Source organism: Barbus barbus (assembly GCF_936440315.1).
Source record: "Barbus barbus genome assembly, chromosome: 28".
NCBI lineage: Eukaryota > Metazoa > Chordata > Actinopteri > Cypriniformes > Cyprinidae > Barbus > Barbus barbus.
In genome coordinates this window covers 9,224,977-9,241,985 of record NC_136756.1, presented here as the reverse complement: position 1 = coordinate 9,241,985, position 17,009 = coordinate 9,224,977, and the positions used below count along the sequence as shown (strand labels likewise).

The following is a 17,009-nucleotide window of genomic DNA, read 5'->3' as shown; positions in this document are numbered from 1 at the left end:
AAACAAACCACTGGGTATGCTTGCCATGGAGTTTACAACAGCACTGAACTGCACTGAATTCACTGGGATATATAGACGGATTATGAAAGTGTTGAACCTGCTTATCTAAACTAATACAAACCAGCCAAACTAGTAAATAACCCAGGAAAGGGTGATTTGCCTTTGTGTATAAACATTCGTTTTCCATCATGTTTTGCTCTTATTCAAGTTTATAAAATACTACTCTGCTTTATATAAAATTAAACTGGCTAAAGTGACAGGACTTCTAATATACATCCACTGAGTATTTAAATTCATGTGTCGTTTAAGAAAAAATAAACTACAAAAGAATAAAATTAGAGCGTAAAATTAAACCTGAAACATACAGAACGCACTGTACTCATATTGTACAACAACACTTTGGACAAGGTAACTTAGACAAACATATGCAACCATACCGAGTTAGATTAACAAGCTTTTTTAACAAGCAATTTAAAACAACGATTCCTGGATGCTACATCTCTAGCGCTACCTGACATGCTAACAAGACGAGAGTGCAGAATAGGGTTGCAAAGGGAGGGAAAGACTTTCCCCATCAAGTTTTTTCCAAATGTACAGTACGTCACCGTCAATTTACATGAATGTTGCAACCCTCACATCTTTACTGATCTGGACTAGGGAGAACAAGACGCAAATGACAATAATACATCAAATTCTCAACTATTTTCTGCACTAACCTGATGTGGCTTGACAGCAAATAAAGTATTCTACGTTTTTTTTGTGTTCAAATCAACAAGTCTCACGGTGTACTTGACTACACTATAAACAGGTCTCACATGTCTATTTGAAGGCTGTATGTTAGATGCAAGAAGTTCACTAGAGTGTTAAATAACTTTGTTATTTAAGTTTTCAACGTGTCTCATGCAAGTCTGAAGGAAAAATTTGTTAGGTTATGTATAACATACAGCTTAAATGACCTGCAGCTTCCTGGCTAATGTTTTATTTAAGGTTTATCTTCCTAATAAGTTTACACACTTTCATTGCTAAAAGTGCTTCCGGGAGCTGTAACAATCTAATCACTATCCAACAACAATACACCATCTATTCTCTTAGGACAAGCTAGAAGACATCTTGAGAATGCTGTAACGCATGAGAAGTAACCGATAACAATTTTTTAGGACTATTTCTGGCATAACAGGGTTTCACAACATACATTGGGGGCTCGTCCGGGATACCAGAAATTATCCAGTAAAAGATTAACGTCATGGGATCATCCTCACTCTCGTCCATAACACGTCAACATGTTCAAAGTCACGTTATGACTACTCAAAACCGGAATGTACCTGCTATCATTAGAGGAAACGTAGGATTTGCTTCATGCAGACAAGTATAACAACATCTCCAAATATCACATTTAACTTTGATTACTGCCCTAATTTTAGTACAAAGCTCAAACAGTTAAATAAATTTAGCTGATAATTCAAGTCTGCAAGTGGCAATGTTAGCCTTGTAACTGAACTGCAAAGTATATACTCAAACATCCATAAATTTTGGTCTACAGGTCACTAAAATGCACTTTCCCATCAAAAAACGCCCTGACTACAATTTCAGGCTCTTGTTGAAGAGTTTCTACCAACAGAAACATGTCAGACAATCTCTGAATCATACTGTGACATTTATCTCTCCAAAGGGACAAAATAAAAATAAAAAAGCTTTGGCCTATTGAGGCTATTTCCATCCAATGTTTTGATACCTCATTCCATTTTTCAACAGTGAAGAGCAAAGAGCCAACATCAATATAAACTCTGCCAACTTTCTAGAACATTGACTCGGTCACAGTGAATATGTTCAAATGACCACGAAGATCACAAGGCTTTCACTAGACTAGTCTCAATCAAATAATGCCTACACACACACAGGAAGTCACTCTCACTCAATACCACAGTAGTGGGTAAGGTGCTTGCTGGCTTCTGCAGCCCTCTTCTCTGCAACTGCACACCCATGAGGCCTATAAACAGAGTTTCCTTCTTCCTGACAGCTTCAAGACAACCTGCTGCCACTGAGGTGGTAATTCTGAGATTCTCCTTTTAAACTTGGCAACTAAATCTAGTCTTTCATAGAAGAGCCAACAGGTACTCTAGCAGAAAAAAAAGACAGCAAAGAGTTTCATACTTTTTAGTAACTACAGTTACAACATAGACTTGTCTCTGAGTGTACTTAAGCATGAAAGGACAGAAAGGAAACGAAGAAACAGAGAGAACGACAAAGTTAGAGCACAAGAGATAGTCGAGACTGTACAAATCGAATGCCCCTCTGTCACTCAGATGAGTCTGGCATCGCCCTCCATCTCAGGTGGCAGCTCACACACTCCAATGAAGTTAATCTCTTTCCCCTCCTTGCCGCCCTGACTCCCTGCTCGAGACCCAGTGTCACCAGCTGAAGGGTTGCTAAGTGTGTCGGGTGATGTTCGGTATCCTATCCCAGCTCGTCTCTCCTTCAAGTAGCCCTCAAGACGTTTGAGAATCTGCTTGGGGTTCTTCTTAGCGAAGAGCTCCACTTCTGTGTATCACAGAGCAGAAAAAGGAAAGGTCAGGCTCTCTCTTTTTTCACTAGATAAACTCATGTTAAACACAAAGCTCTTTAGGCAGTTTCCACCCCCCTTCACATTTCAACTAGAGCTGCAAAGATTCAGTTGCTTTCTTGATACATCGATTACAAAATTTGCCAAAGCACATGCTCTGATCTTGAAACATGGATTTTTGAATCGTTTGGTTTAAATTGAATTTTTGAATCAAATGAATTGTTTGTTCCAGTCAATAATCCCTTTAAAATGCTAAAAATGTAATGAAATGTGATTCGGTAAAGTGCTTTTCAATATTTTAAAATATATAAACATTAAATTAGTGACAGATTAATTAACGAGTCATAGTGAGGCATAAGTTAATTAAACTACTGAAAATTATGCAGCGTTTCATTTTACATTTGATCATTTAATTTCTGTAGTATTTTTTACTTGAATCTTACTGTTATATTGTCCTACTTGTAAAACATTTGTATGTTTTCTTGTTTTCTTATTATCTGTTTTCTTGTTCTTATTTTATTACTGACTGCTTACTTACATTATGATAGTATTAGCATTTGCTGTGGTATCGAAATTGTTAGCAAGAATTGTGAAATTTCACAGGTATTTAAAGTTACAACCTCACCATAACAACCTTTTTCCAGCAAGAATCGAATTGTTCTGAATTTGCAAAAATTATTCCTAAATCGTATACATATGATTCACGGATCAAATCGACTTGCTGTCTACAGAAAGATTCACACTCCTAATCTCAAGATCTATTCAGTATGCAGCAACTTTTACCCTAATGAATAACTGCATTAACAATGTGGAAGCTAGCAAATCAGAATAGAGGGCATTTACAAGTACCAAAGTACTTAAAAGTACAGTAGCAAAAAATGCTTGTTTCATTCAAAGCATCAGTGAGAGTGGAAAGTGGTTTTATAAACCTTTAAAAGTAAATTATGGCCCCTTTAAATGATTTTGACCAATTGAGTGTTAATTAAAATAACAAATGATCCCCTGCACAAATACATTGTTCATTTGTAATTGACAAATCACCTTTGAGTACATGACCAGAGTCAGAGATGGTTTTCTGCTGGCTCTTCCACAGCTGGTAGAGGTGCAAGAACGTTGCAACATAAAAATCATTCAGCACTGCCACGACCTGTTGCCTTCGGTTACACTCCCTATGTGACATCACAAAGCAACAAAATGTTTTATTGCCATGGAAACAACTGCAGAGGTTATGAAAGGCTACAGCAGATACCTCAGACAGAGGGCAAACACAGCCAAATCATTTCAAAGCTTGACAATATGTAATTAATACTGTACAAAATAAACACCAGTTAACGTTCAAAAGCTGCAGCTTCCTACATTGTGAGAGGACTTACTTGGACAGCACTTCCTCCCTGAGAGCATGCAGGGCGATTCGCGTCATGTTGATTGACATCACACAGAACGGAAAATTCTGCAGGTGTTGAAAATGAAAATGTTTCTTGTCTATGAACGATTTTGATATGATTGTAGCAAGTGTATGTTTGATTGTGTTTTGCATCACCTGGACTGGATGCTGAGAGAGTTTGTAGATTTCTCTAGCAAGTGGAAGTATCTCTGGGTCCATGACAAAGTAGAGAGTGTGCATGAGGCCCAGAAATCCAGTTCCCCTTAGATCTGTAGCTGGGTCTGAACCTGAGAATATAAAGGACACGCAAAAACAAACATTACAAACAGGTGAATTGTATTTCATGACATCATGAAAATAATTAATTACCTTGATTTTTTTGTTTAGGCAATTTAACAGGGCTCAAAATTGCAACCATTTTGGTCGTATATGCTCCCGAAATTCTAATCTGTGGCATTTGTGCGAGTGCAAATAACTGTTGTGGTGCCACCTCCTCATTTCTCTGCTAAACGTTCGTGAATTACTGCACAGTATGTGCCTGCTGCGAGCTGATACAACGACCGGTTCACCATTCTATCTAATGCGTATTTAGGTTATATTATCCGTCAATCATTCCCTTTCGCTGCGCTCTGTTGTCACGTGACAGGGAGCTAACTCGAACCGACCGGTTTTGTTTTATTTCAGCTGATGTCTGTTCCGGACTTGCACAAACTGCTTTGAAACCATTTTCCAAAATGTCATTACTCACTTCACGTCGCTCACTCACTTCTAAAACATCAGAAAATCAGAATTGGCCATGAAAGATCGATGCATCACTAACAAGAAATGCAGGGCCGAGTGTGTGGCACAGAAATCAGGATCAGGTTCAGTTGTTGAAGCTTTTAATCATCCGGATGTTGCCAGTGCCAGCCCTTCAACTCAGCTGGCAGTTGTGATGCTCCTTAATATTCAGTGGGTGCTCTTAACTTCTTGAAGTTGGGAGCACCAGTGCTACAAAATAAAGAAGTTAATTTCGAGCCCCGTTTAAGCATAGGTGTTTTTTGCTGTACCTTGAAAGCCTACGTTCTCCCAGTGTGGTCCATAGCGAGGGCAGTCAGCTCGGGTACAGGTCAATTTCCTGTAGATGGTCTGGAGTACACGCATGTGAACTGACTGGCCATTATCCAGGGAACCTACAGAATCACAAAGACATCATATGTAAGACATTTAGGCAGTTACCATCAGGGGTCATAAAATTGAAAATCAAAATGTCCTTTATATTTACACATAGAAGAGGGTTACTCTACAATAAAACAAATACGGCAAATACTACTTATCTGTACAGCACTGGGATCTATAATACAGTTACATGGTTTCTCCTAGTGGTGGGCGATATACCGGTAGACCCAATTAACTGATAGAAATTTGCCAACCGGTAGAGATTTTGGACCATCATCTCTATTGCGGTTACACGCTCACGCTCACGTGACGTTGCTGTGTTACGTGATCACGAAAACTTGCATGCGTTTTTAAGCATTGCCGTTTGCAGTGATTTTAAGCAGTTGAAACTCAATTAGCAGCGAAAGACAACTCATTTCACTGTATGGGCATGGTCTGAGAGATTGTTTCTGAGTGCTGCTCATAGAGTGCGGGAGTATTGAACATAGCTATATTTGCCACTTTACCGGCCTTGAACGGTTAAACACTTGTGTGCATCAAAATGCCTGTCTTTGCAAGTATCCTCGTAAACACAGTAATTTAGGTTTTAAAGAAAATAGAAGAAAACGTGTTACGGTATATCGGCTCCAGGCAGCTCTTAAAGTGACAGCAGTCTAATAATCCTTCTATCTGTCATTCATGGTAATCAAATAACAAAAGAGAGAAAATCTCTGACTGCTCTTGACTAAATCACTTTTGTACTTTAATAAGAAGAAATATATTTACTCACTGTTTACTTGTCTTCAGTGAGCTTGAGTTGTTGTTTTTTTACATTTAGGCTAGTATTTGTTTTTTTTATATTGACATTGGTGACAGGAATTATGAAATTTCTATGGTATCAAAAATTTAGATTTCGAAAAGACCTATATTACCAAAAGTATTGGGTCACCCCCTTCTAATGAACATGTTTGACTAATTTAGTAATTTCTATGAGTACAAATCTTAATGTTTAAGCATATAATGATGTTCTAGGGAATTGTGTGCTTCTAATTTTATAGCAACAGTTTGGACAGGACCCTTTTCTATTCTAACATGACAGTGCCTCTGTGTATAAGGTACGGTTCAAAAAGACATGATTGATTCAGTCAGTGTGGAAGAACTTGACTGGTCTGCAGAAAGCCAAGTCCTGATCCCAGCTGAACACCTCTGGTGTGACTTTAAATGCAGACCTTGAGCCAAAAACTCCAAACACCAATGACTTGTATAGACACTATAAGAACAAAAGTGTTGGGACACCCCCTTCTTTAGAACAGAAAAAGGCACTAACAAAAACTGTGGTAACAAAGATGGAAACATAATTCATGCATTTAAAAATTGTATTTCCATCTCTGTTGCAACAGTTTTGGACGTGTCTAAAACGACAGTACCCATATGTACAAGTCATTGGTGTTTGGTGATGAGTTTTTGGCTCAAGGTCTGCATTTAAAGTCACACCAGAGGTGTTCAGCTGGGATGAGGACTTGGCTTTCTGCAGACCAGTCAAGTTCTTCCACACTGACTGAATCAATCATGTCTTTTTGAACTGTGCCTTATACAGAGAGGCACTGTCATGTTAGAGTAGAAAAGGGTCCTGTCCAAACTGTTGCTATAAAATTAGAAGCACACAATTCCCTAGAGTATCATTATATGCTTTAACATTAAGATTTGTACTCATAGAAATTACTAAAGTAGTCAAACATGTTCATTAGAAGGGGGTGACCTAATACTTTTGGCAATATAGTGTATATACTGTTATCGTGAAATAAAATTACTCATAAATGATTTTAGTCATATCACCCACCCCTAGTTTCTCCTACCATTGGTATGCGGGTGACACAGTTCTAGTGTTGTCAAAAGCATTGACTGTGATACCATTTGGTACTGAAATTTTAAAAACGTCCATTTCCCGCTAAGATTTGAGAGCTGTTGAGCAGATTTCTTAAAGGAACACTCCACTTATTTTGGAAATAGGCTAATTTTACAACTCCCCAAGAGTTAAACAGTTGAGTTTTACCATTTTTGAATCCATTCAGCCGATCTCCGGGTCTGGCGGTAGCACATTTAGCTTAGCTTAGCATAGATCATTGAATCGGATTAGACCATTAGCATCTCGCTCAAAAATGACCAAAGAGTTTCGATATTTTCCCATTTAAAGATGGACTCTTCTGCAGTTACATCGTGTACCAAGGCCGACAGAAAATGAAAAGTTATAAAATTAGCCTATTTCCAAAAAAAGTGGAGTGTTCCTTTAAACAGCACTAACTGGTCATTGTGTTCACACACTCAACAGATACGTCTGTGATTGGCTTCAATGATCACTGCTTCACGCTCTTCACCGAGTGCTCACACAGAAACACACAAGAGGAAGTGGAATCTTAGCGGGAAATAGACGTTTTTAAAATTTCAGAACTGAATGGTAACACTACACAGCTCCAGTTTTCATTTCAACAAGATAATTCAACGGTAGCTGCACAGATCTCTGACTGCCTGGTGGACATCTCAGCATGGATGAAAGAACATCACCTGCAGCTCAACCTGGCAAAGACTGAGCTTCTTCCCTGCCACTCCAACTCTACAGTACAACTTCACCATCCAGCTAGGTTCATCAAAAAATAATTCCATCAAGTTCAGATTAATCGTTGATAACAGCTGACCTTCAAAGACCACATTGCAAAGACAGCATGATCACGCAGGACGATCAGGCCGTTTCTAACAGAACATGCTGCACAACTTCCCGTCCAGGCGCTTGTCATTTCTAGACTGGACTACTGCAATGCTTTTCTGCCTGGACTTCTATCATGTGCAATCAAACCTCTACAAATGATTCAGAACGCAGCAGCACGACTGGTCTTCAATGAGCCAGAGAGAGCTCATGTCACACCTGTTTATCTTTCTGCATCAGCCACCATTTGTGGCTTGCATCAAGTTCAAATCAGACTCTGCACCTCTACTTCAACTCACTTTTATGACTCTACAGCCCCTCCAGAAGCCCACAGTCAGCAAGTGAGCGACGCCTCGTGGTACCATCACAGAGAGGCACAAAATAATTTTTGTTCACTGTTCTATGCTGGTGCAACGACATCCCCAAACCTATCCGGAATGACAAATCCCTGACAACATTCAAGGAGGCAGCTGAAAATGTATCTCTTCCATTATCACTTAACTGTGTCCTGCTGAAAAAATTATTTCTCTATGCTTTGACTTTCCTTAAACCTTAATTCTGTTCTAGCTTGTATTTTTCTGGATAATTTAACTGATTTATCCACACTGAAAAGCAAGTTACACAAGTCAATTGTTCTACTCACACTGTGCAATGGCAAACACTAAGTCTCTCTCCTCTACCAGGTCTTTGTGTAACCGAGGAGGACCGAACAGGAAATGGGTGATGGCGGCTAATCCAGTCCTGCGAATGGTGGGCTGAATATTTTTCTAATAGAGGAGAAGAGCAATTATAAAACAAAGAAAATAAGAAGAGAGTAAATGACAACTGTTTTCTCCTTCTGTGTGAATGTAGTCATAGTGTATAGTTACGTAAAAACTTACAAGTAGGTCTCCAAGATCAGTGGTCTGAAAATGCTGCAGAGCCTCATTGAAGGAGATCAGCGGTGATGGAGTGAGATCCTCTGCAAGAACTACACAAGGGAAACACACTGTTTACAGACAAGAGACCACACAGTGCAAATTTGCTTTACAAACATGAATATGACGATGTCCATTTCAAAGCATTTTTTGTGTACTGAAGGCTCATGAAATATAATTTCCTCCTGCTTGTGTGGAACTGATGCTCCACTAAGCCCCGCTGTTACATTTACATGTTGCCTACCTGCTTGGGCTTTACTGCCTCTGTCAAACACGGTGCAAGAAGCATTCACACTGAGTGAATTACCTTAAGAAATGTCTGGATCTGCGCATCTGAAACACTTGAGTGATTACATGGTACGTTTCGGTAAGTTGTACTGTATCTTTCAACATACCTTCTGTTATTAATAGTTATGCTAAATCTTATATTAAAGTGGAACAGACTCGTGCTTACCACTGTCATTTGAATTGAGGCACTACAGCATTCTGTCACGCCACATTTGAGAGCATCAAAATGGCATTTATAACTTCAATTTTTGGATAAAAACACGGACCTGGCAACCCTAGTTTGAAATATGGGTGATTCAGGAATTAAACAGAACTTGAGTTAATGGTGCTCTTTTTAACAGTTAAAAAACTGTGTTCAAGTGAGATTGAGCTAATGCGTTATCACATTAACTTCAACAGCTCTAAATTCTACACAAGAGATATTTTCTTTTCACGCAGTACGAGCAGCAGTATAATAACATGTTTTTCTGCCCCCTTTTGATTACTGGCTGATACATTTGTGCATCTGTAGTTTAATTAGTGTTTGTAAGGAAGCACTGTATTGATATTTCTCAAACATTTTGGTTTGTTCTAAGCCTCTGTTTTAATTATTTATTCAACCTGAAATGCTTAACATACAGACTCCACTTTCAATTGGCTAAACAGAGATTCAAAAAGTCACCTTTTTTCTGATCGGTTTATGGTCCAGTTTATAGAGCCAACACAGGTGTGATATTAAATGACACCTAATTGTGGGGGCCTCAACATAAAAAAAATCCCCTCCTCCACTTTCAACACAACACATAATTTAAATGTGGACTACTGTCCATATATTGTGCTGTAAAATTATAGCCCATTTGTTGCCCAGATATCTCATCAAGAGATGCCGATGCTCCAGATTGTATCTGACAGTGATCAGGTTTCGTAATGTATCTATTTTAACCAAGGAGGTGATGCCATCTCTCCAGGGTAGGGGCGTATGCTTAGTCACGGTGACGTAATGTGCTCAGTATCCAGGCTGACAGGACGTTGTTTCCATGGTGACAAGGTAATTAGTCTCACCTGGTTGGATGCTCTCCAGGGCATCCCACTCCTCTTGTGCTCGCTCCACCTCCAAGCTCACCTCTAGACAGACATAATCACACACACACATTGTTGTTGAACTGTTGAACTACTGACATCATTCTGTGTAACACTGTTTCTGAGTGATGAAGTCTTTACCTTCTGTTTTAGTCTGATTGCCTCCTGCTGCCAGAGACTGTAAGAGCCCATTCTGTTTCAGCGCTGAGATCTACACAAGTTCACACCCTTACCATTGCAATTCAAACCAGCAGCACAGAACATCACGTGACTGTAAGTGAAATACTCACTGGGACAGTTTTGAGATAAGGGTTGCCATTCAAGTTGCCATTGTCTTTGATTCCATTACCTGGAGTCAGTCCATTTAGGATCTATAAAAAAAATCCAAAACACATCAACAGGAAGCAACCGTGATACATGCAGATATTCACAAGACCTGATTTCAATGAACATATTTTAGCAGAGTTTCTCACAGTTGTGCATTTGGAGTGCCCATTGGTTAGATCCTCTGTCTGTTTACATTCTTGTGGAAAACCATTCAAGCCCTAAAAGGAAGAAATCAAAATACATATATAATATAAATAAATCATATACATATACTATCTCAAAATATCTATATTGCTAATATTATTCCTTCCCTTGTTTTTGAAAAGCTACCACAAATGTTTCAAATTAAACTGCATTTGAAACATAAGAAATACATCTGAAATTAATTCTATTAAAGCATATTCAATTTAAACCACAAACTGAATACACAACTGTGCACATTTCTATAAGTGCACAAAATTTAAATTTGTGTAATCGCCTTTGAGTTTTCATGTATAACAATGCACTACATATACCAAATTTCAAAAGTAAAGGAAATATCCTTTCAAAGCGGCACTGACAAATAGACTAAATTATATGCACTGTACAAATGTATTACAGTGCAGTGTACAGTGCTTATAATTTAGACTAGATCTCCCTAGTCAATGTAGTTGCCACGTTGTGAAATTCCCCCTGTGCTGTTTGCTCCCAGGCTGAAACAAAGAGAGAAGGTGTAAAGGATAGTATAGCAGCTGTGTCACACATGTTAGGAAATTTGCAATGCAGCATCAAATGTATTTATGCATGCCCCAATATTACAAAATCAGCCCTGAGCATTACAGTACAGTACAGCTTTTTCATAGAGCAACAGACTAAATTAACTTCAATTTTCTCTCAGTTTCATTTAATAATCTCCGACCCAAAAATTCCTTGAGAAATAAAAAAAAAAAGTATGAAGTTTATCAAATTAGCAGTTCAGATTAGACTTGTCATAACATATTGATGATAACCATGACATTTAAAAAAATAAAATGAATACAGATATTATGTTAATACTACGCATATGATAATATCGTAAATAATCAAGAGCCAGTAACTACTGGGTTGACACTCCAGCATACTAGGTGGTGGTACTGCAGAAAAAGGCGGCAATGCATTGCGTAGCTACTATTGCTGCATAAAATCATGTCGGAGGAGAGACCTGCACCTGCTAATGTGAGAGTTTTTTTGGATTTCATAAAAAGACTTGCTGTTAGATCAGTGTTTCCCAACCCTGTTCCTGAAGGCACACCAACAGTACATATTCTGGAGGTCTCTCTTATCGGAACCATCCATTTCAGGTCTTGTAGTCTCCATTAACAAGCTCAGATGAATCACGTGTATTTGATTAGGAAGAGTTCAAAATGTATATTGTTGGTGTGCCTCCAGGAACAGGGTTGGGAAACATTGTTAGACGGCCCAGCCTGGAGGAAGCGCCCTTAAAGGGATACTCCACCCCAAAATGAAAATTTTGTCATTAATCACTACCCCATGTCGTTCCAAACCCATGAAAGCTTTGTTCGTCTTCGAAACAAAATTTAAGATATTTTGGATGAAAACCGGGAGGCTTGTGACTGTCCCATTGACTGTATAGTAAATTGCACTGTCAAGGTCCAGAGGAGTCAGAATAGTCCAGAGGAGAGACATTGTTGAATAAAGTCGTTGTTTTGTTTTCTTTGCGCAGAAAAAGTGTTCTTGTCACTTCATTCAATTCAGATTGAACCACTGATGGCAGATGGACTATTCTGTCGATGCTTTTCATACTTTTATGGACCCTGACAGTGCAATTTACTATGTAGTCAATGGGGCAGTCACAAGCCTCCCTGTTTTCATCCAAAATATCCAAAGCTTTTACGGGTTTGGAACGACATGGGGGTAAGTGATTAATGACAAAATTTTCATTTTGGGGTGGAGTATCCCTTTAAACAGCAAGTCCTTGTTGTACGCTTTTTTTACAGTTATAGTTACAAAATCTTGTTCCGCCTCTGTACAGTTGTATTTTGAGCGACTCATTGGCAAAAAGACAAATCACAAAATAAAGTTAAAGATGGATTTGACTTATAGCATTATTGATTTTCCAATTTTTTTTTTTTTTTTTCAAATATTGTGATAGCCCTAGTTCAGATAATTTAGGCTTGAATTAAAATCTTGAAATCTTTTTAATTGCAGACTTTGGTATCATAAAATCTGAGCACAGTTGAGACATTGTTGAGATCTCTTCTGAAACTCTGGAGCAGGATTTCTTCAAACAGAGGTTTTTTGAGTTAAAGAAAAGCTAATAATTAACTACATCCAATAAGGCTGCACAATTAATTTTATTTTAATCATGATCAAGATTCCTGCTTCTTTCAATTGAAAGCAATTGCCTGCTGGTTACTTATCCTAAAAACTTCTTTTCTTAATTTGACACTGCCATTATCTTGTACTGGTAACAAGTCCACACTATCTTTCCAATCAGTAAACATGTGAAAGCCTCTTTACATTTTTGAAATACTAACTTAAAATCTCAGAAGCTACTTCTAGTAAATATTTTACATTTATGAGGTTCAGCTGACAAATAATTTTGGGAATCAGGACTAAAACATTTAGGAAGCAGGTAGGGGCGTGCGATATTTATTGTCTACGATAATATCGTAATTGTTGTTTTAACAATGTGCAAGCTGACATAATCAAGTATGTCACTAACTTTGCAAAAAACAAACAATAACCCATCTTGACAGTCCCAAAGCATTCACTGTGTGATGAAACCTACTGGAATGCAGTTAGAATGCCTCTATAATTTAAGTTATAGCCTATCCAAAATATCCCTATATGGGTTTTTGTATTTTATGTTTATAAGACATGACATAGGTGCTTTATGTAACTTTTTTGACTGTACTAAAGCATAAAAATGCCATAATATGTTTGCAGAAAACAAATATTCAGAAAACAAGCTACATTTACATAGGCTACTTGTTTTCTCTGAAAAACAAATATTCTATACTTTGAAGTGTGTGTACCATGTCAGAATGTCTGTTTTTGTTTTGGTCTGTGTAATTCCACCCACTGCCAATGGGCCAGTTAGTTAGTTAAAACACAGCTTATTGCAGCCATGGAAGCCAGACTTTGCTCAGGCATTTCAGAACAACCAAAACAACATTTCAGATGGTGTGCAACGAGACCGGCCTGCTGGTTAGTCAAGTTATCCCGTCCCATCTGACAAAGTCACATGACTTTTTTTTTTTTGATGCACACGGTGGAATTTATTCGGTGAATGCGTTTCCATCGTAGTTTATGCACATTTTTTCTTATTGGATAAAAAGTGTATCCTGCTCAATTGTGCGCATAAGTTTTTTATGTGCATTTTTAGAATTTGTGTGCATCTTGACGTTTCTATCCAGCAGATTTTTATGCGATATTCCAAAATGGGCAAAAAAATAGGTGGATGGAAACATAGCTATTGAGTGAATGATTCAATAATCCATTCATAAAGACAGTCCTTTGCTTCCTTTCTAAATGAACGAGGCGTTTTGAACAAATCATTTGAATGAATAATTCAATGAATCACTCATTAAGACAAGGACTTACTGCCACCTTAGTGTCATATTTATTCATCCATGACAGGCCTAAACCTGTCAAGTTATCAGCACAAAAACACACTCTTATCGAAAATAATTCCCCCCCAAAAAATAAAGATCTTTTTTTGGTCAATATCACACAGCCCTAGAAGTAGGACACCAAAAGTACAAATCTTCCATTAATTTAATCTCATTGCTGTCTAGTTGAACAGCTAAGATATTAAACAGATCTAATGTGACTTTTTTTTTTTTTTACCTGTGGGAGTGTAATGCAGTCTAGTAGTTCTCCAGGTAGGGAAGTCATACATACCTCTGTATGTAGTGCGACTGCAACAACCCCTTCCATGACATGAGTCCACTGTCTCGCTGTCCCCTACTGTCCACCCATCCTGTGGACTAGGCCATTTGTAAGCACTGCCCACTGGATACACATGGCTCAAGAGCACTTTTAACGCTTTCAGAAGCACTTGCTCCCGGGCCTACAAGCATGGATTTAGACTAAAACAGCAGAAGAGCTTTCAGTAGTGCATTGTTTAACTGCGCCGCATCTGGAGATTCAGAAAGGGGCTCGTAGAAACAGAGTTGTGCCAAGGAGCAGAAGCATAATTTTAATAGTAACAAGCCTGAGCTTAGTTTCTAGTGGGATCGTGCAGCGAGTTGTAAATCCTGATGGCCTTGTTGGAGATGGATTTCTCAAGTCCGTGGAGTGTTAATTGTACCAGGCCTGTGCCACGTCAATGGGCGAGCACTAGGCTTGCTACAAGTCCACTTACGTGAGACTGGAGCATTGCAAAAGAAATCAGAACTAGATTGGGTACAGCAGTCATGAAGCTGTCAGTTCCTCTGTTTTGAAGACAAAATTTCAGCAGGAAGCAGAACGAAATTCAGACTGTTAGGAGGCTTGTTACAGGAGTCTGTCACTAAAAAGGGAGTTTATTGATGGCTTGGAGGAATTGTAAGGGTCTTTTCAGAAGCTCCCCATGGCCTTCCACCGATATCTACAGCAACGTCTGAATGAGTCTCTGTAGGACACACAATCATAAGTATTAGAATATGCAAATGGGATAATAATCACATTGTAATTAATACTTGAAAATGCATATGCAATGCAAACATCAATGTGTGCACAATACACAGGCATGCATGCACTCTCCAGCTTGCATTATGAAGCAATGCAAAGGAGCGCTGCACAGAAAATCGGCATCCGAAAAGCATGACGTCATCTGATCAAGACCTCATCCCTTTGAAATCGAAATAAATGGAGACCAGCAATACGATCATCAATTACCACAGATGAAATTTCAAACGCTCTCTCTCGTTTTGCAATGTATTTAATGAGCAGCCAGGCTTTATACGCCGGATAACTGGATCTATTGCATTCATAAGCAGAGAAAGGCTGAGAGGTGACGTCATCTATATACTGACTCACAAAAACTGAACTAACTAAACCTAATAATAAACATAAACGACAGACAACGCAAAAGCCAAAGTATTAATCGACAATTACCGCTATATTGGAAATCAGTGATATGATGCATCAGCTCCAAATGCGGCACAGTATGACAGCATCCAGTGAACTGTCAAACACCTTCACAAAACACACATTAACCTTTATATGGAGACACGACGGCATTCATTTAACTTACACCTAACGTTATTTAACGATTCCAGCAACATATATTGAACACAGAAGATTTATATGACGGCTGATAATAATAAAGACCAACTTACTCACATAATAACACTTATTTCTGCCACAAATAACGGTATATTTCAGCCCTCCTCCTCATTCCCTTCAAGTTAAATGAGCAACACGAAACGCTCACGTTTACCTCGGCACTCAAGACATGCAGTTAATGTAGTTATTTATGCTTTAAAAAATGTTATTTACTATTACATTTCAGTCAGTGACTGTGAAGCGTCTGTCTCGCGACCCGCTCGAGCTAAACTGCCTCAATACTCTCGTTTCTAGCTTAGCTAACTTGCCTATAATTAGTCTTTTACGACACAGTATCCACCAAAACGTGCAAGCAACGTAGCGTTGCCTTTCTTAACTGCTTTCTTAGTTGCTAGAATGATAGGTATTTAATATTAGTACATTTTTACCTCAGTTTGTCTCCCTCCAATCTCGGCTTACTCCCCCACCCCCCCCTTTCCACAGTAACTGAAAACCCCGATGCCTTCTGGGAATTGTAGTTCTTCTACTGTAAATAGACTTCCGGTAGTGTAGGAGCCCTTTAGTCCCTTTAGTTTTGTTTTCAGACAGTAGTACTTCATCTAAACGACTTTGAATTCTTGTATAATTATGCCATTTTATGAGATATTTTTAAGATTGGACATAGAATATATTTCAATTTTAACAACAAACAATTAAATAATTAAACACAGGCAGAGTTTATATGCCTTTGACTCAAACAGTCCTTTACTGAGACAAATTTACAAAATTTCAAACAGCGACAGCAGTACTTAATATAAAATGATTGTATAATTTTATATTGTTATAATAATTTTTGAACAATTCTACAAGGAATGTATTTATATTTTTACAAGAACAGCACACAAGAACAACAATAATTTAGTAGCCATAGTTTATGCTTAAATGCGGAAATTTGTAATATACAAGGATGTGCATCCATACATTTTAACCTAAAATCTTTATGTTGACTAAATTGAAAAATAAAATCATGTTATTATGCTGTTAGGCCAACCAATTTATCAGTAACTGCACATAATGTAATGTAGCCAAGTTGAGGATTTTTTAACAGTGGAAATACACTTTACATAAAACATGTTTGGAGTTACTTTTTCTGTTCTTACTGCTCATCCTTTTAAGTTTTAACTTCTAAACCCTATTTGCATACACATCCTTTCCTTATTACTGTATGTTACATAAGAATGGCAAAGTGAGATAAAATATAAATAACTAGCAATGAATAAATTGAGCTTGTTAAGATAACAACGGTGTTAGTGGAAGCCTCTATCAGTGCTGTGATCCAGTCTGGATAGTTACGTAATTAACATGCTTCAGCTGGACCATCGTCTGCTGTTTAACAATATTCAA

At 38.1% G+C, this 17,009-nt stretch overlaps 1 protein-coding gene across 2 annotated transcripts; it reads right to left on the bottom strand.

The window, feature by feature from the left end:
- Positions 1–2,140: 2,140 nt before the first annotated feature.
- elmod3 (ELMO/CED-12 domain containing 3) lies at positions 2,141–16,110 on the bottom strand. 2 transcript variants are annotated; one of them, XM_079382773.1, is made up of 13 exons: positions 16,055–16,110; positions 14,259–14,970; positions 10,520–10,591; positions 10,337–10,417; positions 10,188–10,257; positions 10,029–10,091; positions 8,664–8,752; positions 8,426–8,549; positions 4,994–5,116; positions 4,101–4,231; positions 3,934–4,010; positions 3,602–3,729; positions 2,141–2,538 (listed from the first exon to the last, which is right to left on the bottom strand). In XM_079382773.1, exons 2-13 carry the CDS (start codon positions 14,292–14,294, stop codon positions 2,300–2,302), a joined length of 1,233 nt encoding a protein of 410 aa, XP_079238899.1. In that variant the 5' UTR covers positions 14,295–14,970; positions 16,055–16,110; the 3' UTR covers positions 2,141–2,299. The 2 variants fall into 2 exon arrangements, with proteins under 2 accessions (XP_079238899.1, XP_079238898.1); XM_079382772.1 differs by having other exon boundaries at positions 2,239–2,538; positions 14,205–14,970.
- Positions 16,111–17,009: the final 899 nt, after the last annotated feature.